The following is a 27,364-nucleotide window of genomic DNA, read 5'->3' as shown; positions in this document are numbered from 1 at the left end:
ATACTGAATTCCAAGACTGGTGATGGAGGGCGGCACGAGCTTGTAAGTCATTTTCAGCCAGGTGTCCGGATACTCTTGATCACATAGTGTATTTCATACAAACGAACTGAAAACCAAGACATTGTACTTGATACGACTACACACTTCACTCATAAGTGGATGATGAATAGGCTTGTCCGTGCTGGATCGACATGGATTCTATAATCCGTACTTGTGTTCAGCTTGTTCTGGGCTTTCTCTGTCTGCCTGGCGGTCAGTAGCCGTTACGTCACGCGACTATGTGATGTTTTCTGAGAACACATTCAGCCAAGAAAATCGAAGTAAACGATCTGTCTACGATAAGTAATCAATGACTTTATCATGCTAATATTTATGCGTACTTGAAAATTTTTTTAGAAATTTGTCTAAAATCCATATAGCAGGAAGTGAGATAAAGAAGGATCAGTGAACTCGTAAAAGTGAACGGATCCCAAAACGAAACGACCGTCACTGAACTAGTTCCCAGAGATGAGCGTATTTGCGGATCTCCATTCCTGATCTATTACCTCAGAAAAATTGCCGGCCGGGGTGGCCGAGCGGTTCTAGGCGCTACAGTCTGGAACCGCGCGACCGCTACGGTCGCAGGTTCGAATCCTGCCTCGGGCATGGATGTGTGTGATGTCCTTAGGTTAGTTAGGTTTAAGTAGTTCTAAGTTCTAGGGGACTGATGACCTCAGAAGTTAAGTCCCATAGTGCTCAGAGCCATTTGAACCATCAGAAAAATTAGTAGAGGTAATGGGAACCGTACCCAGGTCCTTTCGCACCGATGGCAGCGACGCTAGCCATTTTTTTCCTGTCAAAACGTTTTTAAGAAAATTAGTAGAACTGAAACACATCACAATAGCACCACAGTACGTAAAACATATTATGAATTATTGCGTACGTTGTAAAATATTCACACTTCAGTCTTAAGTAAGGAAAGCTGTGGGAATACAGTTACACATTTTCTGATTGAGAATGGAACGACATCGGGATGTAGAACATTCTGTTAGTGTGATATATTTGGGAGCCATTCTTTTCGTATTCGCTAGCTTCTGCCTGACAACTTGCATTTGAAACGATGTTTTCGATCTCATATTGCAGTGCAGATGTATTATTCCACGTATGAATGATCATATGGAATTGATTTTTAGACTGTATGACACAACACGATGGGCATATAGCGTACTACTTGTGAATAAGCGCTGGAAAATAGCTTAAGAGATAACTATACAGCCTACCATGGATAATGTTTTCTTTCACAAAACTCTTAGAGGCTGTGGTTCTACATATGAAGAAAATATTGAAGTAATGAGAAGGCTTTTACTGAAAATATTACGATAAAGAAAACTGAATGTTTACTCAGTAAACAACACGCAACCAAATTCCATCGGCCGTCCGATGGAGATATTGGTTTCAACACAATGATATCATGTAAGGCCTATATCATTTATGGTCTAAGAAACGAGTTAACAATCAAACAAACACAGTAAGGTGAACCTGAGAATGTGTCTGTAAATATGCTCCGCTAAGACCCGTGTTACATTGTAAAAGAACATGGTGAAATATTTTTATATCAAACAGCTCTGTATGCGGAGAAACACTTAAACCAACAAGAAATGAAGATCTTGAGAAACTAGAGAAGGTCAAAAGAATAATTTAAGGAAAATACTGGGAGCTAAAAGAAACGATAACGCTGAATATAGGTTAAGACTAAACGGAGAGCTATACTTGAAAACTGAAAAACTAACTGATGTAATAAGGAAGAGGAGACTACAGTTTTTTGGACATATATTCAGAATGGTTAACAACAAACCAAGCGGATATTCACATTAGTCAATAGCTACAAATCTAAGCCCGTATGGTTCATAGACACTGCAAAGGACATGGAAAACGCTGTAATGACAATAGACACAATGAAAAACAGAACACATTTCCGAAAGGCAGTTCAACAGGCAGAATTTCAGGAGCAAAGAAAACAACTAGACAAAAGTGGACTCAAGAAGAAAGGGAACAACACTCTGAAAGGATGAACCAAATAGCCAAAGTTGATTCATCGAACCCTCCAAATGGGCTATTCGAAAGAAGAAGACGGCTTATCGACTTTTTGACGGCGTGCTAGGGTGCTTATATCTATTATAAAATTTAGAGCGCGGTCGTAGCTTTTATGAAAGACGAGTAAATCCCAGATTATTTAAGGAAAGAACGACAGTGCATAGGACCGCTTCACAAAATACGACCGCGAAAATGTAGGAAGCGATAAACTTTCGTTTTAGCATTTTGTGGGGGATGTCAGCCAAAACGTTTCGGGAATTACCTTCTCAGTTTGTCAGAAGTCGCTATATGCTCTCATTTTGAAATATTGGCTGAATGTACTCTGGGTAATTTTCGCATCGCCAGCTACGCTGCCTCACGATAGACACGCAGTTTCTAACTGCAGTACTTGTCTGGCGGTGTTGAACCTTTAACGTAACATTATACCTCTTAATGAGTCGATTACGACAACATTTTAAATTTTAAATTGGTCAAGAATTCTATAAAATTCTGAAAATCAAGAATCTGTGTCCCCGGACGGCGTTGGATATGCAATCTGCAACTGTGCCTCACCATCATAAACCGTGAACCGTGTTTGCCATTCGAGCATTATGCTATCAAATTTCTTTGACAAAATAAATCGATCAAGTATTCATTATACTTCTTTGACAAAGATCTCTGAGGTGGCGCAAAAAGGCGTATTACATTATCGTCAAATATTTTGTCACAGTGGCGCAAAAAGGCTATCTATGACATTTTCAACGATTCCTTAATCACAAGAGTTTTCCCTGAGGCCTGCAAACTGGGACAAATTGAGCCACTGCCTAAAAAGGACGTTGCCACAGCACCCTCTGACTACCGCCCCATCTGCATTCTCCCTGCACTACCAAAAGCTTTTGAATATATAGTCCGTGACCAGCTCACCATATACCTAATTACTAACAACCTACTAGACGAATACTAATCAGGTTTCCTTAAACATCGAACAACATACGCATTGATAAAGGTGAAAGATGACCTGAAACTTGCCATGTATCGACAAGAAGCGACTACAATTTGCTTCTTAGATTTCAACAAAGCATTTGATACTGTCGACTTCGACATCTTACTTGCCAAACTTAGCGGTCAAATTTCTCACCAAGTGCAGTGCAATAGTTTCACTCATACATGACGTCTCGTCAGAAACGCATCCTGTCCGGGAGTATAAAATCACAATGGCGGCAGATAGTGTCAGGCGTTCCCCAAGGCTCTGTATTATGTCCTATACTCTTCTCTCTGTATGTCAATGATGTGTCATCGGTTCTGACCTATTGCAAATATCACATGTATGCTGATGACCTTCAGTTGCAGCTAAGTGCAAAACCAATCAGAAGAAAGCTATTGAAAATTTCAATACTGACCACGATGCACTATCAAAATGGGCACTGAACATAGGACTAAAACTCAACCCATCTAAAACCCAAGCGGTATTTGTTGGTCACTCTAAGCTCACCAGCCCAAAACATCGGGAATCCGTACCATCTCTAATCCTAAATGGAACAAATATCAACTTCTCTCCCTCAGCAAAGAGTTTGGGAGTAATAAAAGACGAAAATCTAAATTGGTCAGAGCATGTAACTGCAATGTGCAAAAAAGCATCGGCATCCCTTCATGCCCTACAAAAATATAAAAAACTCTTCCCTTTCGATCTGAAAAAGAAATTAGTACAAACGCCTATACTCTCAATCTTTGACTACAGCGATATTATCCTACAAGGTCTCTCTCAGGAAAATTCGCAACATCTGGAACTGGTCATGAATGCGTGCGTCCGACATATCTGTGACATTCGATTTTTTGATCACATTTCACCAGCATATACACAACTGTCCTTGCTGCGCGCAGACAAACGCAGAGATTTCCATATACTCCGTCTCATCTGCTGTCTTATAAATATACACTGTCCCTCATATCTCTCCTCGTCTTAACGCTCATGTCTGAACAACATGACAGAAACACACGTTCCCATCATAATAAAATCCTCTCTGTTTCACTACATCGCTCAGACACCTTCTCGAAGTCCTTTACAGTAGCAGGAACCCGACTCTGGAATAACCTCCCTCGTTATATTAGAGAACTTAAAAACATGTCAGGCTTCCAAAAACAGTTAATGACGTATCTACTTAAGCAACAGTAATGCCTTCCTCTGTACATGAAGGCACTTCAACCCATTACTTCCTCCTTTCCTACTAGATCTTCCTCAGTTCCCAGTTTTTTCTTAACTGATGACACCTCCTTAAATCTCCCTTCCCCAAATCTCGCTGTACCAATAAACAGCCACTTTATACACCAATATACTAATGTACATCTGCACAAATCTTCATTACTATTGCCAATTTTTCTAATGGTTACCATTACTATTTCATTTTTTCTTTAACTGTTATTATTATTGCTTTTATCATAATTTTTATGTATAGCAGCTGTTATAAAAATACTGCCAGTATTTACTTTATCAGGTCTTAGTCATTACTCTTTAATTCATATTGTCGCTAGATTAGTCTATTTTTATTCGAACTACTGTCATGGTGTAACTATGATGTGCAAAAAGGTGCATGTGTGGAACGCTGGTCCGATGTAAGAGAGGGACTGATGGCCCTAATCTGATCAGGTTAAATAAATAAATACATTATTGTCAAATATTTCGTCAGAGTTGCTTCCGAGTGGGCGACGAAACCTTGTTACTGCGCTCTGCAGTTGTGTGTACTACGACTGCATTATGTTTACATTTGGAAGGAAAGAAGGAAACATAGTTGGGTGAAGCTCTGGGTTTCGTAGCTGCCGCGCGGTTAGAGGTGCGACGTCACGGATTGCGCGGCCCCTCCGGCCGGAGGTTCGTGTCCTCCCTTGGGCATGAGTGTGTGTCACGTTCTTAGCGTAAGTAAGTAGTATGTAAGTTTTGGGACCGATGACCTCATCAGTTTAGTCCCTTAGGAATTCACACACATTTGAACATTTTTTTCATGGCTAAACAATAAAACCATTCAACAAAATTTGTTACGTGAGTTGTAAGTCGAGAACGTATATTTATATGAAAATTACGTCCGTATCAACGAAGGTACGTTTTTGCATGTACTCAGGAAAGTAGTTCCTCATATTCCGAAACGGAATACTCACCTAAGAAATGCTGAACCTGCAAAAGATAGGAATTTAGACTTCCTCTTGCAGTAAACAAAATGCGATTGCTCTCTTTGATCAAATGTAAAGCGAGGCGCTAGGTTTGATCACATAAATTTGTCGAAAGACAATATTTGATAAAAGTTCCCTATTACATCACGTCAAATATTTTTGACAAACCAACTTCGCCAAAAAAAAAAGTTGATAGCGTAATACGGGCCTTCGTAACGCAGCAACTTATCGGCCGACCGACCCGCCAACTAGTTTCGCGTCAGTCTACACACGTCCCGACCGACTGCACTCGGTGACTAGAGCGTCGCTCTGTTGCTGTGACTTTTTTTTTATCCTAACAAGTAAGTTCATTGTGTTGTGACTTGGCAAGACAGCCAAGTCACTATGAGAGGTAGCCGAAAGGCACGCGCTTAAGCTCACGCAGGCTGGCGCGAGGTCTGGAACAGTTAAGGGAATTAATAGTAGCAAATAAAGTAGGTAGTGGATGTAATACTTAACTTTAATCCATAATTGGTGAACATCGGTCTGACGGTACATGCATCACAAGATAAATAGCAAATGATAATGGCGCCTTGCTAGGTCGTAGCAAATGACGTAGCTGAAGGCTATGCTAACTATCGTCTCGGCAAATGAGAGCGTATTTGTCAGTGTAGCATCGCTAGCAAAGTCGGCTGTACAACTGGGGCGAGTGCTAGTAAGTCTCTCTAGACCTGCCGTGAGGCGGCGCTCGGTCTGCAATCACTGACAATGGCGACACGCGGGTCCGACGTATACTAACGGACCGCGGCCGATTTAAAGGCTACCACCTAGCAAGTGTGGTGTCTGGCGGTGACACCACACATTGAGTTTATGTTCTACGATATCCCATTTGGTTTCACATAGAAACAAAAACGGGGGTCTGCCTTGGCTGTTTTAGAGGTAACAAGGTCAAAAACAAGGTCAAAAAGCTATGAGAAAGCTATGGGCAAAGAAGTGGGTAAAGTAAGGAAATAATTCACCCTAGTTCAGTTACTTACGCAGCTGGGCAGCGATAATTTTCGTAATTATCTAAGAATAGATGAATCATGCTTCCGGAGCTGCTGAACATCGTTAAACCATTCTCAACGAAAAACAATACTTTCCGTAGAGAGGCTGTTTGCTACATTAAGATTTCCGTACAACGGCAGAAGTTAAGAGAACCTCAAACTGAGTGCTGTTGTATAGCCACAATTATTAACTAAAATGACTCCTGAACTGCGACATGATTTATAGTTAACTGAGGAAATATATCAAGATAAAGCAAAAATAGAACAAAAGTAATTCGTGTAAACTTATTAATTTATCTATGTATGTTGCATAAAATCTGTACATTTTAAAACTCATTTCAAATTCGAAGGAGAAAGATTATACATGGAGGTGGCGCATATCATCTAATAAATATACAGATGCATAAGAAATGAAGCATTTAGCAATTGTTAGAACGGTGAAATTATCCCACAGTTTGCTCTTCTTATCAGTGGGCTTGGATATGGGCTGGAATTTTTGTAACACACGTAAATGAAGCAAGTAAATTTTTTGAATTAACGGCCACTGAATGTCGATATTTCGGTTTTTGGATTTCATTTCCTGTAAGTTGTTGTTGTTTTGGTCTTCAGTCCAGAGACTGGTTTGATGCAGCTTTCCATGCTACTCTATCCTGTGCAAGCTTCTTCAGCTCCCAGTGCCTACTGCAACCTACATCCTTCTGAATCCGTCTAGTGTATTCATCTCTTGACCTCCCTCTGCGATTTTTACCCTCCAAGCTGCCCATCAATACTAAATTTGTGATCCCTTGATGCCCTAGAACACGACCTACCAACCGGTCCCTTCTTCTCGTCACGTTGTGAAACAAACTCCTCTTCTCCGCAATTCTATTCAATACCTCCTCATTAGTTATGTGATCTACCCATCTAATCTTCAGCATTCTTCTATAGCACCACATTTCGAAAGCTTCTATTCTCTTCTTGTCTAAACTATTTATCGGCATGTTTCACTTCCATACGTGGCTACACTCCATACAAATACTTTCAGAAACGCCTTCCTGACACTTAAACCTATACTCGATGTTAACAAGTTTCTCTTCTTCAGCTACGCTACCCTTGCCATTGCCAGTCTACATTTTACATCCTCTCTGCTTGGACCATCATCAGTTATTGTGCTCCCCAAATAGCAAAACTCCTTTACTACTTTAAGTGTCTCATTTCCTAATCTAATTCCCTCCCGCGCTAATTCGACTACATTCCATCATCCTCGTTTTGCTTTTGTCGATGTTCATCTCATACCCTTCTTTCAAGACACTGTCCATTCCGTTCAACTGCTCTTCCAGGTCTTCGGCCAATGTGGCCGAGCGGTTCTAGGCGCTTCAGTCTGGAACCGCTTGACCGCTACGGTCGCAGGTTCGAATCCTGCCTCGGGTATGGATGTGTGTGATGTCCTTAGGTTAGTTAGGTTTAAGTAGTTCTAAGTTCTAGGGGACTGATGACCTTAGATGTTAGGTCCCATAGTGCTCAGAGCCATTCGAACCATTTTCTTCCAGGTCCTTTGCTCTGACAGAATTACAATGTCATCGGCGAACCTCAAAGTTTTTATATCTTCTCCATGGATTTTAATTCCTACTCTGAATTCTCTGAATTTTTCTTTTGTTCCTTTCCGGCAAGTATCCGAAATAAAACCCAAAAATAGAGGTAAAGAAGGTCGACGGAGTTTTATTCTTTCCATGTGTCACACTAAACCGAGTCCTACAAACATCGCAGGCTTTAAGTTTTTCCGGAAACAGTGGCAAAAGACGAACTTCTGTCGGGCTGTTGGCACGACAGCGCTACACACGGCACTGTTGGACGGGGGGTGGGGGGCGAGTGTAGGCCGTCGGGTGGTCCTACCCAGCCGACATCCCGACAAGGAAAGTTCGTCAATCGGTCGATCCTATTTGTCGGTCGGTGTAGGAGCCTTAATGTAGACTGGTCCAAAACATTTGACAGTGTAATGCGGGATTTTCGCAGGGCAGGGCTGCGACGTGTGAAGTGAACCGATGAATGTTTGACTGGCGACGTTGTCAGACACTTTGCTTGTCCGTGCCACGACACAGCCGAGGAGAACCGTAGCGGCGGAATAATTATCCAGGGCTGGTGCGAATAGTCGCTGCGCCAGTAGACTGACCACGTAGCTGGTACAGCGGGGGCCAGCCTATTCCACGGTAAGTGCTGCGACTCATCCGAAGCACTGCAACCGCCCGTCGAGAACAACTCTCGTTCAAATTCCTGTTGCATCTGGACAGACAACGGAGGACTCCGGATCATCCGGTTTGCGAATTATCCGTGTGTAGTTGGGTCATTTTCGAAAAAGCAACAAAAAATAAACAGAGCTTGGTGATGCATCTGCTGCATAGCATGATGACTACGTTCGCTCCATATGTAACGCAATTCTCGTTGTAGAAACTAATACTGCAAGGTAAAATTAGACAAACGGTACTAAATTACACAAAAGAGAGACGAGGGATGTTCTAACTCATACTGTGTGCATGTAGCGTACAAAAAAATATAAATGTCTGAGATGGAGAGGGGGGGGGGGAGGAGGTGAGGTCAGCTAACTGCTTAAGTCTTACTGGAGTGAACCACGCTTAATATGAAAGTGAGGGGACCAAACATTTTTCCGCGAGTTAAAATACACATATGCATGCGAAAAAGGAAAAAAAACGGTACTCTAATGTCGAATTCCCGTCAAATTTTATTCCAGTTAAGTAATTACGTTTCTCGCTAAAATTAACTGTACTTAAATACCCTACGTTGAGGGTAAACAGAACTTACCGATACGGGATGGCTGCTCTCACATAAAGCAATAGTATCACAGCAGACAGAGGGATCAGTGTTAGAAATATCGTCTTCCTCAATATGTACATAGGGACTCACACTGACGCTACGTGAGAGTTACATACGAAAGTCCTGTGTGACCGCCCCCCCCCCCCCCCCCCCCCCACTTTTCGTAACTGAATTATAGTCAGTTTGCTTACTCTGCGTCTTGTAGACTTTGCCTCAACTGGTTCTTCTCCGTCAGTCGCTAAACAGTGCATAAATATGTGATACGGGGGTTTAAATGCTTCAGCATAATGAGAATCATAGAATTGCAAAATTAAAAAGATTTCTAGAGCCAAACTATCGTAAACATTAACAAGAACCTGGGTCATTAATCAGTTTCCGAGCGCCATAAAAAAACGCAAAGTGCTTCACAAGATCTTACTATCCCCATGGTATCGCAGAAATGTTCTTAGAGGCACATTTAACAATTAATTCCGTCTTTAAGCGAAGTTGCACTTGTGTATACCAGTGGTTTCCAGCATTTCTCAGGCCATTCGACTTGAGTGTAATTAGGCTTTAGTTAGTAATCCCCTCCCCCCTCCCCCCCCCCCCCCACCGTTTTTGGCCGCTCCTCCCTCACATTAACATCTGTTTTAGCACATAACTAAAATTTAAATGGTACTTTTCTTGGAACATTTTTATTTTGAAAATGCTGGAAGGATGACGACTTAGTGTGACGCATGACAAAGGAAATCGCGGTCCATCGCAAACGCTACTGGCAATTCCTACTAAGAAAGCTAACTATCCACAGTGAGTGTAGACACTTTTACCAAAATACTTCCCCTTCATTACTCCTTTACATCAATAAGCAATGAGAATAAGTAAAATCTGTAATTAGCATTTCCTGATGAACTGAGGGTACTGAAATTATTAGTAACAAGTTCTCAGTGCAGGTAACATCAGCACGGTTGGAGCTGTGTGTTGGTATTTCAACGGTAAATAAAACTAATAAACTATTCTCTCTCTCTCTCTCTCTCTCTCTCTCTCTCTCTCTCTCTCTCTTGTTGCTGCTGCTGCTGTACGACCAGGCTCTTGCACGGCCGGCCGTTATCACTGTGGCTATCTGGCCCGTCGTTTGACGGGTCACTCCCGTTACAAAATATTGCTATACTGTGCATTAAAACAGAGGAACAAAATTGTAATTAAAGTGTGTGACGTAATACGTGTGCATACAGAACAGTGTCAATTTCTGTATTAGTTTTAAGAAGATAGGTGTGACGTGTAGATACTGCAGCCTAGGATAGGTTTGAAAGTGACTGAAAGACAGTTGGTGAAGCGAAATCGAACGGTTCAGTTCATACACAATGTACTGTCTGTAGTTCTTTTCGTAAGGACTTCTGTTTATCCAAAGTGAAAATCCGTATGCTAAACACAGCAGCCGCCAACCATGCCTTCTTGTTTGCCTTATGCTGGACTGTGGATGCTGTTACATGTCTTAACAATCGCGATTTTAAAATTTCCCCATGAAGAAATAAGGCTAACATCTGTCCAATATAGTAATTCATTCCTCTTGACATTTTCACCTCAGAACATGACTATACCTTAAACGATAGTGCTTCCGGAACGAAGCGATAAAATGAGCCAGTTTCGTCGGCGATGAAGAAAACTGTCGAGTCAGTTGTTAAGAGTACTGAAAGAAATATAGGCTGCAAGCAGTCTGTGGTAAAATCCGTAAAAGTTGGTTACCTTCACAGCTAACATATTAACACTGTATAATTCCTAGCTTCTGGAATGTTCCAGCCTGGATTGTCATAAAGCTCAGTACCCACTTGTTTTTCAAATTTATAGTCTTTCCAGCAATAAAGAGCCTGATGTAGGGGCATTGTGGGATCTAGCTTGTTTCAACTAAACAACGTAATCTCTGTATCTTCGTGTTTAGGCGTCTCGTACGTACTGTTTTCCAGTCAAATATTGCTATGATTCGATCCGTTTTTCTCATCGTAATTTCGTTATTAATACTAGTTACAGATTCCCATTTTTAATCAACTACCTTACACAGCTCCCTATTCATATTAAACGAAATGTCGCTATGTTCGGCCGAAAAAAAGAACGGTAGCCTATCCACATGTAAAAACACAGGATAAGATTTAGATAGGAAATTCACTGACTGAAACAAACAGATCAACAATTTAGAGAAATCTGAAACTGAATTCGAAAATGTCTTAAACAACAGCAGTATACAAAGACGGCGGTAAACTTACAGCAGTATTATGCGGACAGTATGAAAAGCCAAACTCACGTACCAACCGACCGACAGATCGGCCGGCCAGTTTCGTGTGCACCCTACACACGTCCCGGCCGATTTCACTCGGAGATTCCAGTGCCGCCCTGTTCCTATCGGTGGCTGCGAATTGTTCATAGCAAACACACTGAGGTTATGTTCGACGAGATGTCACTTGGTTTTGCACAGCATAAAGAATAGGTTTTGTCTTGGCTGTTTCAGACGTGGCAAGACCAAAATCAGCTGAAAGTAAGTTCACGCACATTGTCACGTACGGAGCTGGCAGCCGACGATTTTCGGAATTATCTAAGAATGCGTGAAACATGCATTTCGGAGCTGCTGAACACCATCAAGCCATTCGTAACGAAAAAGAATGGCCATGAGAGAAGCTGTGAGGAAAGACTGTTATCTACATAGTTAAAAGGACCTCAAATTCAGTCCAGTACATCCTCAAAATTTTTTTATTCAATGCGATTCCTGAAACCGGCAACGTGATTTATAGTTGCCTGAGGAAATACCACGGTAAAGCGAAATAAATGAAAGGTGTTCGTGTAAATTTATTATTTTATATCCATAAAAAATATTTGATGTTTGGCATGTAAATGAGAAAGTTTAGTAAAAATTTGAAATTAGGATTAAAATTCATAAGGTGTCGCTAAGTATTCTCACTATCAGACTGTATGTTTAATTTGCTCTCCATTTTAACCAGATACTAGTGTCTTCGCGCCTCTCATTGTTCATGACATATTTCCTGAACGACTAAAGTCTAGATCATGGTTTGTATATCTACCGCTCATAGATTGGCAACGCGTCAGTGCTCCGTCTACGGAAAACTGGCGTATGACCTGATGGTCCCACGCCACACATTTACGCTCAATGGACACTGAAGTTCCACCTGGCGAAGTCAACGTCACCTGTCAACTGAATAATAGTGCATATTTCGGCTGTTTATCTGGCCATAATCACTAAACGAGTTGTACGATACATCTGGAGTATCATATCGTAATGCCCATGTACAGAATTTAACGATTCTCATAATCTTTTCCGTGCACCTCCTGATGGAGGGAGATGTGATAGGGACCGAACCTATTTCGATGGAGAATGCGTAGGACACGCGTGACTCACGCCACTTCCTCGTACGACTGCTCGGAACCCAATGTGAGGATCAACTGCAACAGCAGCAAGAATATTAATTTTTTTCCCCCCTCTTCTTTCGTCACCTGTTTCCTTCTGTTGTGTGACGCGTTACACTACCACTTTAACGTAACTGGTTGAAGAGGTCGATAAATAATTGCCGAGATGGTTGACGTCTATTGGGATATCTTGCCGCATACGCCGTACAACAACGAAATGCATTCTTCCTACTGTCTCCGTACACCATCAGCATACCGGCATTTTTTGCATTGGTAAAAAATGGAAATGAGCGTATGGTGTCAGTGGCCGGGAGTTCCCAAACGGGAGGTTCGGCCACCAAGTGCGTCTTACTGAGTGCGACGCCACATTGGATGAAATGATGACAGCATAACAGCCAGTACCTGAGGAGAGAAAACCTCCCTTCCCAGCCGGGAATCGAACCCGGGCCCACGCATTCGAACGCGCTGACCTTTCAGCTATTGGGGCAGACTGCATTGGTAAATCCCATCGTCCACTCACAACCAACTGCTTGAAATGTCACAAACTGACTGTGAAATTGGAATGCAATCGAGGAACACGCAAGAACACTGTAAGTAAACGTATCATACCTAGCAGCTACGCAGACCGAATGGCACAAACAAGTGACTGTACGGAAACAATTCAAAATAGTGATCTTGTAAAAGACTCTGACTGAAATCCTGCAGCAAACAACATTGACTTTCTAATTTACCCTACTTTTAATTATTGTCAGTAGGCATTATTCCATTTAAAAAAGTGTTTCACCAATTTTTATTACAGTTTGTTTATTGGATAACAATGCGAAACCCTGACTAGCATTCTATTCTGTGAAAACGGCAGATAAATAGAACTTTCCTGTCCGCAGTATTTGGTATGGTGATTCACCCTGTACAAACTGTCCATTCTCACTGCCGTACAGTCGTTAAGTGATAGATAAAATAAATCTGACTAAAACTGACTTCAAAATTAGTCCATTCTGTACGTGCAGTTACAGATGTGATCATTGCTGTGTGCTGTCTCCGTATCACAAACATATCACCACTCCATCGGCGCTGTCTCCCACCTATCAATCACGAAAGTACAAAACGTGCAGACATGCTTATTACGTCACACTGAGCCTTTAACTTGAGACCGAAAACACAAAGTTTATAATCTGCATTAGATGCATCGTGGATGATGAACTAAAATTGTGATTTAATTTGGCGCATTATTTAGACACTACAGGCGATCAGTCACTTTATGAATTTGATAAGATTTATTTTATTGTACCACTAGCTGAGTACCCGGCTTTGACTCTGTGTGTTTGTTTTCCAACCTATCAGTCGATCTGCTTCCTTCCCCCCCCCCTCCCCCCCTCCCTCTCTCCACCACCCCCCTCGGTGTCTGTCCCCGCCTCCCTGTCCTCCCTTCTCCCTTCAATGTTTCCACTCTCACCGCAATAGAAGGCTGGTGGTTCTTACCCCTACAGTATTTCGTACCAGATAGCAACTATTCTGTGGCCGAAATCGTTCTAGGGGGCTAGGAACTGCTTTTTACACGTGGATTTGCTCGCATACGCACATGCCAAATATATTTCACACACGTTTAACATTTCATACGTATTTGTACACATCTTCAACCTGTGTCTAGTGAATTTCGTCTCGTCTGCGAAATGTGTTGTGAATACTTAGAAGTAAAGTAATAAGTTAAAACGTCATGCCTCATGTGGCAATTTTAATGCTTGAACAACGACAATGTACAAAGCGATAAACTTTTTTCTTTTCTTCATTTTGTGCAGGTCGTCGGGGAAAAGAGTGTTGTAGAGGTTTGAAATTAAGTTTTTTTGCAAGTCTGTAAGTGCTCTCAATCTAAAATACTGGATGACTGATACGAGTATTCCCGCATCATGGGCTACACTGCTTTTTTACCCCCAACCACTTCGATAGGCGGGTGGTTCTTACCATCACAGTGACTTCTTCCATACTGCAAATGATGTGTGTGCCAAGTTTGCTTGCAATGGGTCTAGTGATTTAGGGGGAGATGTGGAACATACATGATGTTGTTGTTGTCTTCAGTCCAGTGACTGGTTTGATGCAGCTCTCCATGTTACTCTATCCCGTGCTACAACCTACGTCCTTCTGAATCTGCTTAGTGTATTCGTTTCTTGGTCTCCCTTTGCGATTTTTACCCTCCACGCTGCCCTCCAATACTAAACCGGTGATCCATTGATGCCTCAGAACATGTCCTAGCAACCGGTCCCTTCTCCTAGTCACGTTGTGCCACAAACTTCTCTTCTCCCCAATTGTATTCAATACCTCCTCATTAGTTATGTGATCTACCCATCTAATCTCCAGCATTCTTCTGTAACACCACATTCTGAAAGCTTCTATTCTATTCTTGTCTAAACTACTTATCGTCCACATTTCACTTCCATACATGGCTACGCTCCATACAAATACTTTCAGAAACGACTTCCTGACACTTAAATCTAGACTTGATGTTAACAAATTTCTCTTCTTCAGAAACGATTTCCTTGCCATTGGCAGTCTACATTTTACATCTCCTCTACTTCGACCATCATCAGTTATTGTTCTCCCCAAATAGCAAAACTCCTTTACTACTTTAAGTGTCTCATTTCCTAATCTAATACCCTCAACATCACCCGACTTAATTCGACTACATTCCATTATCCTCGTTTTGCTTTTGTTGATGTTCATCTTATATCCTCCCTTCAAGACACCATCCATTCCGTTCAACTGCTCTTCCAAGTCCTTTGCTGCCTCTGACAGAATTACAATGTCATCGGCGAACCTCAAAGTTTTTATTTCTTCTCCATGGATTTTAATACCTACTCCGAATTTTTCTTTTGTTTCCTTTACTGCTTGCTCAATATACAGATTGAATAACATCGGGGAGAGGCTACAACCCTGTCTTACTCCCTTCCCAACCACTGCTTCCCTTTCATGTCCCTCGACTCTTGTAACTGCCACCTGGTTTCTGTACAAATTGTAAATAGCCTTTCGCTCCCTGTATTTTACCCTTGCCACCTTTAGAATTTGAAAGAGAGTATTCTAGTCAACATTGTCAAAAGCTTTATCTAAGTGTACAAATGCTAGAAGCGTAGGTTTGCCTTTCCTTAATCTTTCTTCTAAGATAAGTCGTAAGGTCAGTATTGCCTCACGTGTTCCAGTATTTCTACGGAATCCCAACTGATCTTCCCCGAGGTCGGCTTCTACTAGTCTTTCCATTCGTCTGTAAAGAATTCGTGTTAGTATTTTGCAGCTGTGGCTTATTAAACTGATTGTTCGGTAATTTTCACATCTGTCAACACCTGCTTTCTTTGGGATTGGAATTATTATATTCTTCTTGAAGTCTGAGGGTATTTCGCCTGTTTCATACATCTTGCTCACCAGATGGTAGAGTTTTGTCAGGACTGGCTCTCCAAAGGCCGTCAGTAGTTCCAATGGAATGTTGTCTACTCCCGGGGCCTTGTTTCGTCTTTCAGTGCTCTGTCAAACTCTTCACGCAGTATCATATCTCCCATTTCATCTTCATCTACATCCTCTTCCATTTCCATAATATTGTCCTCAAGTACATCGCCCTTGTATAGACCCTCCGCGCAGAGGAAATAAACTGGCTCCTCCCACGCGCCTGCGGCGCTAAGCGTTCGCGCTGGCCGCTTACCTCGCCGCTGGCCGCGTTACCACTGCGACGCCGCATGATCTGCGCCCGGCCTTGAGTAACACTCGCTGTGAGACTTACCTAACGCAGCTCGCAGCTGGACACAGGCGAGCATCAGTAGCCTTGCGGGAGTCTGGACCGTGAAGAAATGCCGTTCTCGCTGTCGTGAGTACCGTCTTAAGTTTGTCGTCTTGTTGTTCACTGTTCGAAATCATGTTGTGGATACAGTGTGCTCGTATCAAAGACAGTTGGGATATATTCTCTGTGATAAATGAAAGTTGCCGTTCGCGAGAGCGTACAATACAACGGTAGCGAAGGAAAGATCGAAACAATATGATTGTTGTTGTTGTTGTTGTTGTTGATTGTTGTTTTGGGGAAGGAGACCAGACAGCGAGGTCATCGGTCTCATCGGATTAGGGAAGGAGGGGGAAGGAAGTCGGCCGTGCCCTTTGAAGGGAACCATCCCGGCATTTTCCTGGAGCGATTTATGGAAATCGCGGAAAACCTAAATCAGGATGGCCGGACGCGGGATTGAACCGTCGTCCTCCCGAATGCGAGTCCAGTGTGCTAACCACTGCGCCACCTCGCTCGGTCTCGAAACAGTAGATGGCGAATGTTTACCGCACCAGTGAGAGAGAACCAGCATGTCATATACCAGTAATTAGGAAAGTAATTTGAAGACTTTTTAATAAAGAAAAAGCTATTGTTGGAATAGGAAAAATCATAACCAAAAACTGGCTTTTCACTTGATTCGTTACTTTGTATTACGGCGTAATACGTCAAAAGATAAGACTTTTTTTTGTTGCAAAATCTATTTTTCCTGATTGGAAGAGCCCTGGTAAGAGTAAAATATCTTTGTCTTTGCGAAAACCAAATATGTTAGTCACAAGTTAAATTACAAATTAACTCCACTTCTGCTCGTCCAAACAAACTAAATTTCTGTGGATCTGGCTCCACCCAACCCCAGGAGCCGGAAATGAACACTGAAATTACGAACACCGGAAGAAAGCTGTCTACTTCTCAGCATTCCGCTGTCGTCGACGAGAGCTCAACTGAGCGATTGCAAGCAGACGGCGAGTGAGGCCGCCAGCTCTCGTCGACGGCAATTCGTCCTCTTCCTTAAGAGGAAGTGTTGGTGGAGGTTATTGTCGCATTTGGAGATTTCCTCTTTTTTTTTTTTTTTTTTTTTTTTTTTTTTTTTTTTTTTTTTTTTTTTTTTTTTTTGGGTGATGTGATATATGTGCTGATCTTTTGTTAGGTGCTATTTGTTGTGTTTTTCTTTCTTATTCTCCTACTGCAGGAGTAGCGACTTGGGTCTTTTGTATTTCTCCCTTTTTCTCGTATTGCCCAAGGGTGTTGATGAGTTCATTTTGCGGAGTTTCGCGCCGTGGCGTAGAAAGCTTCTGCCAGGGCACGGAAATGCCTTGATAGTGGCTGAATGCTTCATGGCCGCAGTCCATCGGTTTCCTTAAATAGCTGTCTGTTCCCCAGGAAGAGGCGTGCTGCCTCGTAGAAACTCGTGACCGGATGTAGGCGCGGTCTTGAGACGCGGCCAGCGACCTTCTGCTGTTGCCTGGCGAGATAGTTTGCTGGTCCGCAGCTTTCGGTGCACTTCCTGGCAGACTGGAGGCGTCCTTGAAAACGCCGCATGGCTGCTACGGACCGGGTGAGTTTTTCTTTCCGTGACGCGCGCGCTGTAGCTGTCACGTGTGTTGCGGCTGGGGCCCCCGGACAGCATAGCATGCATCCTAAATACACAACTGGCCATTACAATTGCTACACCACGAAGATGACGTGTTACAGACGTGAAATTTAACCGACTGCTGTGAGATGCAGATGATTAGCTTTTCAGAGCATTCACACATGGTTCGAGCTAGTGGCGACACCTACAACGTGCTGACATGGGGAAAGTTTCCACCCGATTTCTCACACACAAACAACAGTTGACCGGCGTTGTCTGGTGAAACGTTGTTGTGATGCCTCGCGTAAGGAAGAGAGATGCGTACCATTACGTTACCGACTTTGATAAAGGTCGGATTGTAGCCCATCGCGATTGCAGTTTATCGTATCGCGACATTGCTGCTCGCGTTGGTCGAGATCCGATGACTGTTAGCAGAATATGGAATCGGTGGGTTCAGGAGGGTAATACGGAACGCCGTGCTGGGGCCCAACGGCCTCGTATCGCTAGGAGTCGAGATGACAGGCATCTTATCGGCATGGCTGTAACGGATCGTGCAGCCACGTCTCGATCCCTGAGTCAACAGATGGGGACGTTTGCAAGACAACAATCATCTGCATGAACAGTTCGACGACGTTTGCAGCAGCATGGACTATCAGCTCGGAGACCGTGGCTGCTGTTACCCTTGACGCTGCGTCGCAGACAGGAGCGTCTGCGATGGTGTACTCAACGACGAACCTGGGTGCACGAATGGCAAAACGTCATTTTTTCCGATGAATCCAGGTTCTGTTTACAGCATCATGATGGTCGTATCCGTGTTTGGCGACATCGCGGTGAACGCACATTGGAAGCGTGTATTCGTCATCGCCATACTGGCATATCACCCGGCGTGATGGTATGGGGTGCCATTGGTTACAAGTCTCGGTCACCTCTTGTTCGCATTGACGGCACTTTGAACAGTGGACGTTACATTTCAGATGTTTTACGACCCGTGGCTCTACCCTTCATTCGATCCCTGCTAAACCCTACATTTCAGCAGGATAATGCACGACCGCATTTTGCAGGTCCTGTACGGGCGTTTCTGGATACAGAAAATGTTCGACTGCTGCCCTGGTCACCACATTCTCCAGATCTCCCATCAACTGAAAACGTCTGGTCAATGGTGGCCGAACAACTGGCTAGTCACAATCCGCCAGTTACTGCTCTTGATGAACTGTGGTATCGCGTTGAAGCTGCAGGGGCAGCTGTACCTGTGCACGCCATCCATGTTCTGTTTGACTCAATGCCCAGACGTATCAAGACCGTTATTACGGGCAGAGGTGGTTGTTCTGGGTACTGATTTCTCAGGATCTATGCACCCAAATTGCGTGAAAATGTAATCACATGTCAGTTCCAGTATAATATATTTGTCCGACGAATACGCGTATATCATCTGCATTTCTTCTTGGTGTAGCAGTTTTAATGGCCAGTAGTGTAGCTAGGGGAAGTACTGTGATATTTCTGTTTTAAAGGTCGCGACTGGTACTACGTCCTCAGTTTACTTTGAAACAGCGCTTGGAGGTTTTCGGAATAGTTTCCAAAATGCGACTGCAAGAGATAAAACATAAGATTCATGTTGCTTTGAGCAAAAGATGTTATTTCGCTGTTTCAAAGCTAAGGACACTGAAGGCAGAACTCTCCTGCCAGAGGCGACATAGGATTGTTGTCCTCAGTCCGAAATTGATTTGGTTAATCTCCTAAAATTTTTATCGTCCCTCCACTCCTTTCATTATCAAACTCACGACTACTTACGGGGAGGTTTACTATCTTTTGGCCCGAAAAAAAGCACGTTCTTTGAGAAACTTTTTCTCGGTATGTCATAGATATTGTCAAATTTGGTCAAAATGTTTATTGCTATTTCCTCTACAAACTGGAATTTTTTCGATCGGAAATATCGGAGAGCAAAGGCGGAGGTGCCGTCGGAACGAAACAAATATTCGCGGTAGACCTCCACGCGCAGTATGTCACAGGTCAGCCGGCTCGTCTGAAATCAAAATTGATTTGACGTTAGCGAAGTATATTAGATTCATTAGGAGTTTTACCTCGCTTGAGTTATTTGAATCATAGGAAACAAAATGGCAGCCATTTGAAAAAAATAGGGTTCCATCGATTTTTCGAGTTCGTCGACCAAGTAAAAATATTTATAGTTGATGGATCGGAATAAAAGTGGTACAACTCCTAGACTGTTTAGTTAGCTTCGTCGGAAACTAAGGATCATGCCAATCGGTTCAGTAGATTTGAAGTTACCATACCGCGCTATAAAGTAAGTCATTTCGAAGAAACGTGTTTGAAGTTTTGACTACATACGAATGCAATATTAAGCAACTTATGTCCAATCTGCTATTCCGGGTCCATAAACTAGTCCTTCCTCTTCCTCGGCTTTCTGCTCGACCTGGGCCATACTGTGCTGCTTCAGAGCCGTTCGTACGGCCGGTGACAAGCGGTTTTCGGCCGCATGATTCCGATGGTCGTCCGAATGCTTGGCGAACTGCGTCGAATAGTGTCTCAGGGTGACGTCCAACGTTGTCATGGTCTTCAGAATTGAATACCCTTCGTTGAAGCTGCTCATTACCAGGAAAGCTACAATCTCCAGAGTCTTAGCACCAGAATGCAAATGCTTGGGGGCTAACTTCCAAACACACGAGTGCAAACTTTTATTTGAATTTTGTGTGTTTCCTCCCGGCACCGGTGCAATAGCTGGTCCTTCGAAAGAAAAAAAATTGGCGCGTGAAAAAGGCCGATTTCAGGCAGGTGCATTTTTTGTTCAACCGCGAATAACAAACATTTCCGTTCCGTATTCGGAAAAACTGTTTCAGGGGTGGATTCTAAACACTTTTATGGATTCAAAAATGTAATTTAAAAAAAAATCGATTTTTTTAACCAAAAGGTAGTAAACCTCCCCTTAATGCATCAGGACGTATACTATCAACCGATACCTTCTTTCATTCGAATTGTGGGATAAGGCTCTTTTTTTTAGATTCAGTTGCTCTTAAATGGTTATCCGATCCACCCATATAATTAGCATTCTTCTGTATCACCACATTTCAAAAGCTGCTATTCTCATCTGGACTGTTTATCGTCTGTTTCACTTCCGTACAAGGCTACACTGCAGACACCTATGTCCAGAAACGATTTACAAACATTTGAATTTATATTCAATGTCAGCAAATATACTTCGCAGGTGTGCGCTTTCTCTGTGCAGAATCGTATAGGTATCTCGTAAATGCAGCCGTCGTTAAAACGGTACGAGGCAGCTAACACTGACGTTGGTGCTGACGGGAAATCCAACGTCACGAGCTACAGCGCCATCGCCACACGGGACGTACTCGTGCACGTGATTTCACGCTATCAGCTCTGCCGACCCAGTTGTTGACTTCATTTGGTTCACAAGCCATACAGCCTGTTTACGAAAATGGAAGCGCGTAGAATTCATACGTTCGCTCTATTAAAATGCGCATTTCCTGCCTTATCCATCTGCTAGTCACGTTTCTCTGTCTGGGATACATAAATAAAAACATCAGTATACATTCCCTTGTAATAGGAGCAAAAAGAAACATCAGGTTGTAAAAGCTCACAAATTGAAAACTCATTCCTGACAGAGAGCGCGGTTCTAACTTCAAATATTACGCAATTATTCCTATCACCCTATCAAGAAGGTCCCACAACCTTTTAGAAGAAACGGAGATGGAAAAAATTTGAATGCAGCAGCACGCGAATCTGCTATCCACCGTCTTTAACGAGGTGCCTCTACCAACAAAGATACGCTGAAGCGTTCATAAAGTCTCTCCTCAGTGCCGCTTGATTGTTCGACTGCCTGGGTTACTTCCCTCAAAGTGGACTCTCCCAACATTACACTGTTTCGTTTCTCAGCCAGCGTCAGTAGTACCTTTGGTGTGCGTGTCGTTACGTGTTGATGTAAACGTTTAAGTTTAGTTCCTTTGTTCCTTTTTTGTCTCTGTTAAAATGCTAACCATTGAAGAACGTGTGTTTTTAGTTGAACAAGTGTTCAAAGCTGGCGGTAAATACACAGTTTCAGTTCATCAAACATGTAATTCAGTTTTCCTGGAGAAAACACTCCCACATAGCGATGCTGTGCGAGATTTGATTAACAAATTTCCAAGTACGGGTGCAGTGACAGATTCACCGAGAAGGGGTCGTCCTAGCGTTTTGTCTGAGGATAAACTACTCGATATTTCTGGTAAAATGTCCAAGAGTCCGAATAAGTCAGTAATAAATGTGTTAAGTGAAATACTGAACGGTTATTTTCAACAAGATGGTGCAACCGCGCATACAGCTCGCGTTTCTATGTCACTGCTTGTTGATGTTTTTGGTGATCACATAATTTCACAGGGACTTTGGACTACACGATCGCCTGACCTAACACCACTTGACGTTTTCTTTTGGGGTGCAGCAAAAGCAACTGTCTATAAAAACAGTCCAAAATCCATCGAAGAATTGAAAACTGCAATATCCACTTTCACAGCTTCTTTTACAGAAGAAATGTTACAGCTTGTGTTTGGAAACATGATTAGACGAATTGAATTGTGTTGTCAACAACGGGGGGGACGCTTTCAACATTTAATGCGAAAACTTGTAAGTAAAAATGAATATTCAATAAATTAATAATTTGTATTTCACGGAGTTTCATTTCATCATATTCACTGCGGCATACGGCCGCGCGGCTATCATACCGCACTGCGGAGAGTGTTTTTGAACACCGCGTACAATAACCGACCTGACATTTTATGTTCTGGTCTACTGAAGACTTTAACCGCTGATATGTCATTGACATATCATTGTAACTAATCTACTAAGAACGAAATATTTTTGATGAATCTCCGACGTTTCGTTGCCTTATAACGACGTACTTTCGTAACACGCGAGTTATAACCGGAAAATAACTGAACACAAAAATACCTTAACCACCAATATGGCGTTTCCCGTCACTATAGTGCAATAAGTCGTACTAATAACGACGCACTCCCAAGAGATTCAAAGTATTGGTGCTTAGAAACACCATATAATCACGTGGGGTAAATTGTAACACAAAAACTACCAATTATAGGCTTCAATTGAGCACGACAAATACAATATGGCGTCTCGCAAATTCAGCTCGTGACGTAGAACGGTGCTTGTTTCTCATTGGTTCTACTTCAAGCGGAACGTTGCCGAAATATCGCGGAATTTGCGTGTTTCACGAGAGGAATAGCTTTTCAATGTGAAATATCAGGAAATGCCATCACAAAACTTGAAAAGAGCCACGACAGCTGTCGCCCCCATGTTTGACTGTTTTGTTTTAAGATGATTTAGAGTGCAACTTTAACAAATTTAAGGTTCCCTTCATTCTACGAGTATAATTCCACATCCGCAGATATATTACTGCTTTTGTTGCTAAACAGTGTACTTCACGTTTCACATCAGAACAACACAATGATTAGAGCTGGTCGCAAAATCTCTCGTGTGGCGGGAACGGAGAGACCGACCGATCGCACGCAATAGCGAGGTCGCTGACAAGACTGGCAGCGATATTTCGCATGTGTGGGGCACCATTCAGAAAACATACGGTATAATGACAGCAATGGTCCATTAGATCTACATTTTACGTAAACGGCAAAGCTTGCTATGTGGCACCAGCTGAGTGCCAACCAGGCAGTTTTAAACACATTTAAGTCAAAACATCTCTGCATATTCGTGCTTTTTTACTTGTTAGTATTTGTAAACGTCATGTAATATAATGCATCGTGTCGAGTATAGTAACGTGTTACATGATGTAATGTCGTATAACATGACACCAGCCATCATGTCATCCAACATGACATTTCTCATTTCGGGAAATATCAAACAACGCGTCATTAAAGTTTAATCCCACACTCTAGAGGCACAAATCTCTCTCTGTACTTGCATCCCTTACCATACATGTAATAGAGCGTGGGTTTGAGGAAGAAATAGTCCTCTCGGGAAAATAAATCATCCCTCCCACATCCAAAAATCAAAAAAATGTTGTAGCGTTCCCCCTGGAATAATCGCATCCCCAGAAAAACTTCTTTAAGTTATTTCATGTATATTCAGCCATATTCTATTATACACTGAAGAGCCGAAGAAAATGGTACACCTGCTTAATATCGCGTAGGGCCTCCCGAGCCCGCAGAACGGCGCGGCAGGGACTCGACTAATGTATGAAGTAGTGATGGAGGGAACTGACACCATGAATCCTGCAGGGCTGCCCATAAATCCGTAAGAGTGCGTGGGGGTTGAGATCTCTTCTGAACAGCACGTTGCAAGACATCCCAGATATGCTCAATGTTCATGGCTGGGGAGTTTGGTGGCCAGCGGCAGTGTTTAAACTCAGATGAGTGTTCCTGGAGACACTGTGTAGCTACTGTGGACGTGTGGAGTGTCGCACTGTCCTGCTGGAAGTGCCAAAGTCCTTCGGAATGGACAATGGACACGAACGGATGCAGGTGATGAGACAGGATGCTTACGTACGTGTCACCTGTCTCTGCCGTATCTAGACGTCACAGAGGTACCATATCACACCAACTGCAAACGCCTCACACTATTAAAGGGCCACCAACAGCTTGAACAGTCCCCTGCCAACATGCAGGGCCCATGGATTCATGAGGTTGTCTCCACACCCATACACGTCCATCCGCTCGATACAATGAGAAACGAGACTCGTCCGACCGGGCAACATGTTTCCAGTCATCAACGGTCCATTGTTGGTGTTGATGGGCCCAGGCGAGGCGTAAAGCTTTGTGTCGTACAGTCATTAAGGCTACACGAGTCAGCCATCGTCTCCAAAAGCCCGTATCGATTATGTTTTGTTGAATGTATATTTTAAATACGACAGTATGCCATCTTAGGCACTGTATAACATTATAACACTTGATAATGGCAACTTAAAGCCGAAATCATGATCGTGTAAATGTAACACTGGAAATAAAGAAGTCTAACGGCAGTACTGACTTTAAAGTTTTGTTGAATGGTTCGCACTTGTTGATGGCCCAGCATTGAAATCTGCAGCAATTTGCGGAAGGGTTGCACTTCTGTCACGTTGAACGATTCTCTTCAGTCGTCGTTGGTCTCGTTCTTGCAGGGTCTTTTTCCGGCCGCAGCGATGTCGGAGATTTGATGTTTTACCGGATTCCTGATCTTCACGTTATACTTGTGACATGGTCGTAGGAGGAAAGCCCCATTCTTCGCTATCACGGAGATGGTGTCCCACCGCTCGTGCGCCAACTTCAACAACACTTCCAAACTCAATCAAATCTTGATAACATGCCCTTGTAGCAATTAACAACTGCACCAGACGCTTGTTGTCTTATATTGGCGTTGCCGACCGCAACACGGTATTCAGCTTGTTTACATATCTCTGTATCTGAATACGAATGCCTATACGAGTTTCTTTAACGCTTCAGTTTATATTGCTTACTGTGGTTGGCGAATCTTCTGGTTTCTGGCGTAGGATCAGAGATTTCAGCCTATAAATTACGAAGTGTAAGTGTGCCGACACCTTGCAGTTAAGATATCTCTCTGCACTTGGGAGGTAGGGTTAATTCGTACAGAAGAGCGAATGTCTAGATGTTTTGATTTAAATGTCGTTGAAGCTGCCAGATAAGTCGAAAAGATAGTTTGCTTCTTTTGCATCCCTAACTCTGCCAAGGACGTATTCGCGTTTTTTGTGCTATGATAGATGATAGCATTTTTGCCGGCTGGAGTGGCCGTGCGGTTCTAGGCGCTACAGTCTGGAACCGATCGACCGCTACGGTCGCAGGTTCGAATCCTGCCTAGGGCATGGATGTGTGTGATGTCCTTAGTTAGGTTTCATCAGTTCTAAGTTCTAGGCGACTGATGACCTCAGAAGTTAAGTCGCATAGTGCTCAGAGCCATTTTTGATAGCATTTTTAACTCTTTTACTCAACCATAATTTTGACATAGCCATCGACGTAAATTTTTTTGCTATCTCGGGAGACGACCGGTTCAGTATAGGCTTTTTATTGTCTTTCGAACCATGTTGCTTATATCGTGGCAACAGATAATGCTTTAACAAAACGACACGCCGATCATTAATTACATATATTTGACTACCTTCGTACAAAATTTCAACCGATTCGAACAAGTTTGAAACACAGGTGCAGCGCGTAAAAAACCCAAAAACGCTTTTTGCACGTAAAATCCGAATAAGGGAATTTTTTATAGCGAGTTTTCAATTTTGTCGTAAGAATGCATTTTTCTCTATTTGTTAAACTACTCTCTGAAATCCTTTTGTCGTCTGACGGAATTACAATGTCGATGGGAAACCTCAAAATTCTTATTTCTCCTCCTCGAACTTTAATTCGGATTAAGGATTACGCACTCGCTGTCCCAGAACATGGACACCATTTTTTCAGCACTGGCGGTTACCCGAAATTTTTTTGGTGGCGGTGAATCTGTGTGCTTCCATTGAGCTGACTGGTGCTTTGTTTCTGGATTAAAAAATGGCATCCACGTCTCATCCATTGTCACAACCGACGAAAAGAAAGTCCCATTCATGCTGTCGTTGCGCGTCAACATTGCTTGGCAACATGCCACACGGGCAGCCATGTGGTCGTCCATCAGCATTCGTGGCATCCACCTGGATGACACTTTTCGCATTTTCAGGTCGTCATGCAGGATTTTGTGCACAGAACCCACAGAAATGCCAACTCTGGAGGCGATCTGTTCAACAGTCATTCGGCGATCCCCCAAAACAATTCTCTCCACTTTCTCGATCATGTCGTCAGACCGGCTTGTGCGAGCCTGAGGTTGTTTCGGTTTGTTGTCACACGATGTTCTGCCTTCATTAAACTGTCGCACCCACGAACGCACTTTCGACACATCCATAACGCCATCACCACATGTCTTGTTCAACTGTCGATGAATTTCAATTGGTTTCACACCACGCAAATTCAGAAAACGAATGATTGCACGCTGTTCAAGTAAGGAAAACGTCGCCATTTTAAGTATTTAAAACAGTTCTCATTCTCGCCGCTGGTGGTAAAATTCCAGCTGCCGTATGGTGCTGCCATCTCTGGAACGTATTGACAATGAACACGGCCTCATTTTAAAACAATGCGCATGTTTCTATCTCTTTATAGTCGGGAGAAAAAAAATCGGAGGCCTTAGAACTTGAGTGCACCTCGTATAATGAAGTCTTACCTGAAAGAAGCTGCATGAATATTCAGTCACCCCCCTGTGGGTTCGGGGGTTAGAATAGGCCCGTGGTAATCCTGCCTGTCGTAAGAGGCGACTAAAAGGAGTCTCACATGTTTCGGCCTTATGTGATGGTCCCCTCTCGGGTTTGACCTCCATCTTTCTAAATTTATCCGAAGAGCGAGCCAATTGGGAAGGGCGCCTTACATGGTGCACTGTATCCGTCGTGCAATTAGACCTTTAGCCGGATTTCTCGTCGTTGCAATGGTGTCCCGCTCGTTTTCGATCTCTTGGGCGAGGATACGTCCCTGGGTGCGATTACCACGCTGCACTCTGCAGTGTTTCTTTTAACTGCGACGA

At 43.0% G+C, this 27,364-nt stretch overlaps 1 protein-coding gene across 3 annotated transcripts in view; it reads left to right on the top strand.

The window, feature by feature from the left end:
• LOC124551154 (AP-3 complex subunit sigma-like) overlaps positions 1-27,364 on the top strand; it is an 84,415-nt gene that overhangs the window by 39,602 nt on the left and 17,449 nt on the right. Inside the window, exons 1-2 of one of the 3 annotated variants that reach the window (XM_047126121.1) lie at positions 16,250-16,281; positions 17,608-17,782. The exons of 1 other annotated variant lie outside the window; for it this stretch is intronic. Coding sequence is in view for 1 of the 2 variants with exons in the window: in XM_047126119.1 (XP_046982075.1) it covers positions 16,265-16,281 (17 nt within the window). In the remaining variant the exon portion in view is untranslated. Of the gene's footprint in view, positions 1-16,176; positions 16,282-17,607; positions 17,783-27,364 lie in introns of those variants that run through there. One more of the 3 variants, XM_047126119.1, reaches the window with a different exon arrangement.

Source organism: Schistocerca americana, chromosome 9, assembly GCF_021461395.2.
Source record: "Schistocerca americana isolate TAMUIC-IGC-003095 chromosome 9, iqSchAmer2.1, whole genome shotgun sequence".
Classification (NCBI taxonomy): Eukaryota; Metazoa; Arthropoda; class Insecta; order Orthoptera; family Acrididae; genus Schistocerca; species Schistocerca americana.
This window is presented reverse-complemented; position numbering and strand designations above follow the sequence as displayed.